The sequence below is a fragment of the Hydra vulgaris genome, chromosome 12 (genome assembly GCF_038396675.1).
Source record: "Hydra vulgaris chromosome 12, alternate assembly HydraT2T_AEP".
NCBI classification, from domain to species: Eukaryota; Metazoa; Cnidaria; class Hydrozoa; order Anthoathecata; family Hydridae; genus Hydra; species Hydra vulgaris.
The window spans coordinates 72,353,695-72,363,426 of NC_088931.1; the positions used below are offsets into that span (position 1 = coordinate 72,353,695).

General features: G+C 28.1%; 1 protein-coding gene across 1 annotated transcript; it reads left to right on the forward strand.

The window, feature by feature from the left end:
- Positions 1 to 969: 969 nt before the first annotated feature.
- Positions 970 to 9,732, forward strand: LOC100206053 (uncharacterized). Its single transcript, XM_065814345.1, has 4 exons — positions 970 to 1,474; positions 6,512 to 6,838; positions 8,928 to 9,154; positions 9,394 to 9,732. Exons 1-4 carry the CDS (start codon positions 1,292 to 1,294, stop codon positions 9,554 to 9,556), a joined length of 900 nt encoding a protein of 299 aa, XP_065670417.1. The 5' UTR covers positions 970 to 1,291; the 3' UTR covers positions 9,557 to 9,732.

Sequence of the window (9,732 nt, forward strand, 5' to 3'; positions counted from 1 at the left end):
GTTGTATACTTGATTCACCGTGGTATACTTTTTTGTATACTACTGGCGTAGTATACTTTATTTACCAGCCATGGTAAATAAAGTATACTACGGGATACATGGGATACATTTAGTACCAACCATTTCAACTTTAAGTTAAAACACAAATCAAGAAAGTTTATTGCTTGTCGCAATTCGTTGAAAACTGCAAAGCTTCTATTAATACTATTTTGAAGTTTTCTTTTTAAAAAAAAGATAAAATATCTGACCAACGATAAATTGAATATGTCAACTCCATTGCCAGAGTAAAATAACTAGTTTATTTAACTAAATTCATTATATAATATTGAAAAGAACCCTAAATCTCACAAATCTTATGGTAACTTGAATATATTAATTTGGGGTCACCAAAGGACCTCACGCTAAGTTTAACTAATAGGAAGAAGTAGGAAAACGTTGGCTTTTGTGCGCAAAAATTTTAACAGTATTTCCGCGGAAGTAATTTCCGCGGAGTAATTTCCGCGGAAGGTAGTAAACGACCGGGGCTGGTATTTGACTGTTCTACGGACGGGACTGCATAAATATTTGTGCATATTGACTTATTTTTATATATCATATCAATATGCACCAATATTTATACAGCCCCAGCCATAAACCCGGCTCTGGCCAAGGTTAAATACTAGCCCTGGTCGTTTACTAGCGGAAGGGAGCCAATAAACTTCTATTTCTAGTTAGTATTTAAGTTCTGAATGACGTCCTTTATGGACGACCCCTTTACTATTAAAAAGATATTTGTAATTTTAATAAGGATTATAAGTAAAATTGTCCATAAAGATTCTAAGAAACTCAATATAAAGTGATGCAAAGCAAACTTTATATTGAATTGAAAATTATTGTTGAAGTTTTTTGATGCCCCATTTTAAATATCCGCTAAAATAACAATGCAAAGCTAAAAAAAAATCAGGACGCGAAAAAGTAGTTGATACCAGTACTATCTTAATTAAGATCTAACTGAAAAACCAGTCGGCAAGATTATACTTTTATTATCTCGATTTAAAAACAAAAAACATTAATATTATTATTTGTTACTTAAATGACATAACTTTAGTGCTATGATATTGTTTGCTAGTAATACGAAGTCACAGTTATTCTTAAATGTCATAACTTAAAAATTTGGAAATAATAAATTATCAGCATTTAAAAAACTTTTTGCTTACTATGCAGACGTAATTAACATTGATATTCTTTTGATATAAATATTTGTTTTAATCATCCTGAAGTTGTAAGAACAGTATTATTGGAGTCTATCACCATGAGTTCGATTAAAGTTTTTTCATTCGATGATTACAATGTATTGATTTCAGCTCTTGTCACCATTGGTATTCAGTTTTCTTTTTTCATTGTTGCTGCTACATGCAAATTTGACAAAGTAACAGATTTTGCTGGAGGAAGCAATTTTATTATTTTAAATGTTCTCACTTTTTTTTTATCCAATGTTAGTACCTTATTTTTAATTTTTAATATTTTTTTGTTAGCAAAGAAATGCTATTAATGGCCATTTCTAATATTCTTGATGCTATTTTTAAATTATTGATAATATTATTTGCTTGTTTAGCCTTGTGTGTTAAGCACAACACTCAAACAACATTTTTATTACACTGTGTATAACTCCCATCCAATTTAATATCAATTTAATTTGTTTTTTAAGAATTGTTGAAATTTTATTTCTAATGAGATAAACTACTACTTTCTTGCTAATAATAACTGGTTGAGGTCCCAGCTGACTTTATTAAACCCAGCCCAATTTAAATACTCAAGTTAGTAGGGTTACTAATATGTGTTAAAATGTTTTTTGTTAGGTTTTAACAGTATTCAACTGCTGTAAAAGCAAAAACAGAATATTTTATTGTAGAAATTTTTCTTAAAATATTTTTTAATTTTTGGTAACAGTTTTAGTGTGAAGAAATAGAAATAATTAAGAGATAAATTGTGATTATGGCTGCAAAATAGGATGTGTTGCTAAGTTAATTATTTAGGAGAGCTGAGACTGTTGCAGGTAAGACAATTGACAGGGTAATATGCCATGTTACAGGTTTCATATCAGAAAATTTTCTTCTCTCGTAACATCAAGTTGAGGTGCAAAACTAAAAATAATAGATGTTTAATGATGTATGGAAGTGAATTAAAGGAAATAGCTTAATAACAACTTTTAACAAGGATTAATAAGAGAAAATGTGCAAGGATGTTCATAGTAATTATGATGATGAATTTAAAAAAAAATATTGATTAATAAATTTACATTCTCGTTTCAATAATCCCAAAAATTATGGTTCATCAATATTATACAGCCCTAGTCCTAGCTTTATTTAATCAAACCTTAACCCAGGTCAAAATCATGCTCTGGTCAGTTACTAATTGCTAAATATCTAATTTTTAGTAATCTTTTCACTAAAAATGTCATTCAAATGTCATTCAAATGCCTCACTAAACATGTCATTCAAAAGTGGTGTACACTGGATTTTTAGATGTTTGAGTTATGACACTTCAGGCATTGTGCAAACTCCAAACTTTTGTACGTTTATGCTTATATCAAAAAAGAATGTTTTGCAAAGAATTGGGGTGATTGAAGCTTGGGAACAAAAAACCCTAATTTTTGGGCCCACCCAGCCCTTAAGGTGGAATCAATGAGTTTATAAAATATTTTCTTTATTATTTTTATTTAAATTTATATTCATCAACAAATTTCAAATTTCATGCAATAATCTCTTATTTTTCAAAAACTATGACCATATAAAGTTTTAAACCCCTCAATTTGAGGGGGCTATAAACATTGCAGGGTTATAAAATCTGAATACTAAGAGATTATTGCATGAAACTTGAAATTTGTTGATGAATATGAATTTAGATAAAAATAGTAAAGAAAATATTTTATAAGCTCATTGCTCCCACGTTAAGGGCTGGGTTGGCCAAAAATTAGGTTTTTTTGTTCCCAAGCTCCAATCACCCTATTTCTTTGCAAAACATTCTTTTTTGATATAAGCATAAATGTACAAAAGTTTGGAGCTTGCACAATGCCTGTAAGTGTCAAAACTCAAACATCTAAAAATCCAGTTTACACCACTGAAATGTTAAATAAAAAATCAATCAGAATATTCAGATATTTATTAGTCTGATTTTTGATTAAAATTTCTATTTAAAACATTAAAAAATATAATAAAGTTTTGAATTTAAAATTATATATATTCTAAAGTATTTATAAATATTTATCTAAATTTAAATCAAATAGTAACATATTATAGTATATTAATTATTAATGTTTAATACATAAAAAGCCAAAGTATAATGTAATATAGCTTGTACTATAGTAATATAGTATAATGTTATATAGCTTGTAACTATAGTAGCCTTGACTAATGACTCCTGCAAGTTTGACTAATTAATTTTTTCATATGCTAATTAACTGCTTTTGACATTTATTAAAGAGTATTTCCGTGTCAAATGACCCAGGTCATGTCACCATACATCTCAGATTTTGCTGATTTTTATACAGTTGAGAGTATTTAGTAAAATAAGAACACTTTGAAATTTTTAGTCTCTGCCTCCAAGATGATCCTGAAATATGACCGTTTTACTTATAGCAGATACTGGCCAGTCCCCTCTTGTCTCCTCAAAATTGCAATGTTTATTTAGAGGTTTCAAGTCACATAACTATAAAAAGATTGGATTTTTTTGATCTTTCAAACAATATAAAGATTTTGATCTGCAAGTATATGGATTTCCATATATGGATAACGGGGCGCGGTTCCCACTTTTTTGTAGCAGAATATTGCAATTGATTTTTCACTACCTTCTAGACTAGCTAGAGCTCTGAAAATTTTAGCATATCTTAGTGCCAATGAATGTGAATGTTAAAATTGTTTTCAGGGCCCCAAGAAATTTGTGGGGGTTTTTCTATAAAGTAAAGATAACTTTAAAATATTGTTTTCAAAAATATTTTTGGTTTTTTACTTGTTCTGTTTTGTTTAACTATTTACAAAATAAAATACAAAAATCAAGATTGTGTTAAGATTTGCTTAGATGCATCAATGAGCAAAGTATACGTCCAGTTGTTGTTACAGGTGCATCAATGGTAAAAATTATATTGGTAATTGGAACCCAACACTCATCTACTTTAAATGGTCAGAAAAGTTTGTTAAATAACATCTTGTACAATACTGTCAATTTCATTTATCATACCAATCCAATGAAAGGAATCATATTTACACAGAACAAAGTCACCAAATTTCATTGTATTGATGTTAATTTTCAATGTATTGATGTTAATTTGCTGATTAGGTTAAATACTTTGAATATCAGAAAAAGAAAACATGCCTGTTATATTCAAATCTTCACTTTTTCGTTTAAAGCTAATAGTATCTATAGATTCTGGGTCAAATTGATGATAGCTCCTAATTCCAAGAATTGTTCTACTTAGCTGAAAGCATATTTTCAAAGTAATGCACAATTCTGTCAGTCTTTCTTTTTCTATTTTGAAAAAAATAATCACCTTATTATTTTTTGTACAGCAGGCAAGCATTTTATTACAATTCAATATCTGGTCATTTATTGGGCTTTGTAGACATGCATTTGCAGTTAATTACAGTGCCACCAATACCATCGCATGATGACTTACCATGACTTGTAGCAAAAATGTCCACTCTGCATCAATATCAAAATTATTTTCATGGACACAGATATTGTAAAGGTTTTTGTGGTTTTTATACTGTGCAGCACAACCGTCTGAATAATAAAGAATCTTTGAAATATAAGTATGATTTTCTTTTAAATGATTAACTATTTGTCTGAACTTCAAAAACAAAACTAATGTCCTGCTCATTATCTTCTGACATGAAGCAAAACAATTTTTCATAAAGCTGGTCATTTTTGTTTAATAAATAGAGGGCAACAGGGTGTAACATGCATTGATTTTAGCAAATGAAAAAAAAAAAGAATGAGATGTTATCTTGTTTATTACCTATGATAACATCAGTTTGTATTCTTCAATTGTTGTTCTCTGACAGATATTTTTCAATGTTGTTTTGTCTGTTTTCTTTTCAATTCAAAAATTTAGAAATCTAGAAAGTAGTGAAAAAACTATCAATACTTTCCAGAAATTAGATTCCGCTACAAAAGAATGGACCCATAATCCAGCCCCCTCCTCTGGTGTCTTGGGCCCTGAAAATAACCTTAATATGCACGTTCATTGGCAATGTTAAACAACCGGGGCTGGTATTTGACCTGGACTGAAGCCAAGTTTATGGCTGGGGCTGTATTAATATTGGTGCATATTGGTATGATATATAAAAATAAATCTATATGCACCAATATTTATGCAGTCCCATCCGTAGAACCAGCCTTGGCCACAGTCAAATACCAGCCCCGGTCTTTTATTAATCGGCACTACAGAAATGCCAAAAGTTTCAGAGCTCTAGCTAGTCTAGAAGGTAGTGAAAAATCAATTGCAATACTCCACTACAAAAAAGTGGGAGCCATGCCCTGTTATCCAATAATGGAAACCCATATATTTGGAGATTAAAATCTTTATCTTTTTTAAAAGATCAATGAATACAAAATGATGTGTAATTTTTTTTGTTGATATTATTAAGGCCACATAGGTTTCTTGAGCTTTAAAATCAAGTATACAAAAAATTGCCTAAATTTAATTAAATTATTAAAATGATAAATACAAGTACTTAAAAATAATTTCTTACATTTCTGATCATTTCATTGAATACGCCTAACCTGAGAATAGCCAGGTATAAATTTTTAAGTAAAATGATTGATTATTTTAATGTTATTTTCATGTATAAGTTATGTAACTTGAAACCTATAAATGAATGTTGCAAATCTGAGGGGACAAGAGGGGTCTGGCTAACATCTGTTAAAAGTAAAATAGTCATATTTCAAGATCTCCTTGGAGTCAGAGGCTAAAATTTTGAAGGAACTCTTTTTTTTACTAAGTACTCTTAATTGTATAAAAATCAGCAAAATCTGAGATATAGGGTGACATTTTTAAAAATTTCTGGGTCATTTATCATGAAATTATCCTAAAGGCTTTTAGAACTTTTGGTCATCGAAATGCATCAAAGAAGTATGTGGTACTGTTATGTTTTGGTTAAAAATTATCCAAAAAAAAAAAAAAGTTCTTAATGCTAAAAAATTACCTACACATTTGTCATGTTTGGTTTGACTTGATTTAAGTTCTTTAAAAAGCATTATAATTAGAAAAAATTCTCAGAACTCATTGACAAATGAAAGACTGCTGTAATGCAAGAGAAAGCTATGGCTTTAATACTGTGAAATAATGAAATGTTCTTAGAATATTTCCGCTTTTCCATCTTTTTAGCTTTTTTTTCTATTTCCATCAAATATATCTAAAGGAAAACAAATTTCAACAACTTTTAAAACATTTTTAACCATTTTTTATACCATAAACTTTATAAGCTATTAAATTAGAATATTTTAAACAATTTATTAATAAAATTTTATTTAGACTTACTATAAGCGACAGATTGCTATTTTTGTGTTGGTTTTACTTTGGGGTTTTCGGTTAACTGGTTATCTATTTTATCGAATTTTAAAGATAGGCGAAGATAAAAGATTTGATGATAAAAGACAGGATCCAGTCAAGTTCGCTGTTTTTTGGATATTGCAAGCTATTTGGGTGTTCACTGTTAGTCTACCTGTCATATATATTAATGCTCCTAAACTAGACCAAAATCTTCAAGTTACAGATTATGTTGGATTTTTTATTTTTTTATTGGGTTTATTAATTGAGGCTGTTTCTGACCAGCAAAAGTTTAGTTTTCGTAATAACCCTGTGAGTATATTTTGCTTTAGAATATAGTGTTTGTTATGTAATTATATGTAGTATAAATACAAACGAATGAAAAAAATTTTTTTATTTTATTCATAACATAAGGTATTTTTGCAACAATTCAAATTATGACTTTTATTGCTGTGTTGTTGTCGTTAATGTCCATAATTCCTCACTAGTGCAGTTAAGATTGGTTTCCTTAATGTCATTTTCTTATCTAAATTACAAATTATAAAAGAGTTTTAGGTATTATTTTGCAGGCGAATGTCCTTTTTGGTGTTAATCTGATTTACAGATCACAAAAGTATTTTTATTGTGATACTACCTGTAGGTTACTTTACCTTAACTACAATTAAATTGGAGGTACTTGAGATTATTGGAGGTATTGTATCAAAGTTTTTTTTCTTTTAGGTAAGTTGTCCTTGCCACAATTACAGAGCCTCATTTGCTCTTATATAAAAATAAAAAATAAGTTTCAAATAAAACTTATTTTTTGAAATATTTTAAAATCTTTAACATGTTTGTGATGCTAGGAAAAAAAATTCAGTAACTTACCCAGTATTTTCTTATTTTTCTAACCAAGCAATATAATTAACTAAGGTTATTTGTAAAAAGTACAAATAAAAGTTAAAATATTTAAAGAACAACATTTTCAAGATGATTTTTAATCAATTAAAAAAAAATAATAACATGCTTAAAAAAAAAAAAAACGTTAAAATATAATAATAACATGCTCCCAAGTGCAGAGTTGTATTGATATTAAAAAGAATGTTCGCAACAAATGTTTGCGAGAATATTTTTGATTAAAACAAAATAATAAATGTATACAAAGAAAAACTAACATTAAAATTTAAGTCGAAGCTTGCATTGTCCATTTTATTCATAATTTTAAGTTTTTAAAATGTAAGCACTTTTTTAGACACAATCTACAGACTTAATAATTTATGCAAGGGTATTAAATTCTAAAGAGTTTTAGTATATGACACCATTGTAGAAATTTGATAAGAAATCTAGAAATACTTTATAATTTTTTATATGGACTTATGAAAGTTAACAATAAAAGTTAAGTATAGGGAATTAACTTTCATTGTTGCTAATTTTTTCTATTTACTTCATTATTGATTCTTACTTCTTGCTTGTAATGGAATGAACTCGTGTGAAACTAATATATTTGTTAATCCCCTAATTATTGACTAATTTTTTTGTTATGACACTAAATTTTAAAATTTTAAAAATGGAACTTAGCTTTTAAGACATTTAATAAAATAACAGAAAAATACAAGATGGTTGCAAAGTACAAGTTGGTTGCAAAAATTCATGCTCGATATTTATAGGTGGAATAGGCATTCACTTTGGACTGTGTTATTTATTATATGATCATATTATTTATGGACTGCTTTTAAATTACCATTTGCAGTGAGTCTACCAAAATAAAGTCAATTTGAACTAGTTTGTGTGCAAGGTTGGTATGCAAATGAAAAAAGAAAAGTTGCATTTAGTTAGTGTTGAACATATTTGTGATCTTTCTCTAAGGACAATTAAAAAGTGGTTTGGTTGAATTTGAAATAATGACAACAATTTTAACAAACAAAATTTGAAAAAATATATTTTTTTTCTTATTATTTCCACTTTAATGAGTTCTTGAGTTGTGTTTAACTTTTTCCTTCAGCTTTTTTCTATCAGCTGGAAAGCGGCATTCAGAGAGTGCAATAAGACCAAAGTTTCTACTTTTGACATGATTTAAATAAGTAAAAAACTCTTCTTTTTCTTCTTTAATCTGATGTTGTATTATTGTTGCTGATGATATTATTTTTTGTTATATATTTAGTATTTCTATATTATCGCAGCCGTAATTTTTATTTTTGTTTTTGAATTTTGGTTTTAAAATATTTTTAATATTTTATTGTTTCTATGCGTGATACAAGTATTTTTAACATGTGTAAGTTTACTGAACTGTTGAGAATAGCATTTTACCAGAATAATATAAATCTAAATATTATTGTTGCTTCTTGTGACATGCACTCAGCCTTAGGCTATTTCATGTTGCAAGTTCGTTAGAATTTTTATAACAACTTTAGTTTCATTCTTTAAGAGTAACAAAGGTCTTTGGTGCAATGCTGGTTTGTGGTCCTGGTCTCGCCATCCCAATTATTTTGGTGAAATCCTTGTCTGGTGGGGTTCATTCATAATTAGCATAGCAGTTATCCGTGAAAATAAACTATGGACATCGATTATGAGTCCTTTAGTGACTATGTTGTTGCTGCTCTTTGTAAGTGGAGTACCTTTACTGGAAAAAACAGCTGATGAAAAGTTTCATTTGTACGTTCATTTTTTCATTTACTTTTTTTGTTAAATATGTTTTTTTCTTTTTTTATTCTTTTTATAATTTTCGAAAAAATATTTATATTTATGACTTCATTTCATTGTATATATTTGCAAAAAATTTAGCAAAACATATTTTAAACTAAAAGTTAAATTTAATTGAAATTATTTTAAGTTTATGAAAGTATTTTAAATTTTTTTATAAATGTTAATATGCAAATTTATTATTGTTTTAGAAATACTGACTACGTTAGTTACAAGCTTCAAACAAGCCCCTTAATATTGTGTCCACCGTTTCTTTATTCCAGAATGAACAGAATCCTCAAGCTCATTTTTTGTTTTGAGTTTCCTTTTTACAGTAAATTAGATAGCGAGGATTATAAGCGAATTGATCCTTGAGATCAGCGTGACATCAAAATAAATAAAATTAGGAAAGTTTATGAAATTTGAAACTTTGACCGAGTAGTTTAAATCCAAATTGTTTTTTGAAATGTAGTTTTCTTATTATAGTTTTGTAGTTTTGCAATTGTCAATAATTTTTATTAATTGTACCATTAATAAATATATTTAACTAA

Excerpts from the sequence above, each read along its gene's own strand:
- LOC100206053 (XM_065814345.1), top strand. The coding sequence starts at position 1,292 with ATGAGTTCGATTAAAGTTTTTTCATTCGATGATTACAATGTATTGATT. Across the intron at positions 1,475-6,511 it reads TCACTTTTTTTTTATCCAAT|ACTTACTATAAGCGACAGAT; the intron begins GTTAGTACCTTA and ends AATTTTATTTAG. Across the intron at positions 9,155-9,393 it reads GCTGATGAAAAGTTTCATTT|AAATACTGACTACGTTAGTT; the intron begins GTACGTTCATTT and ends TTATTGTTTTAG.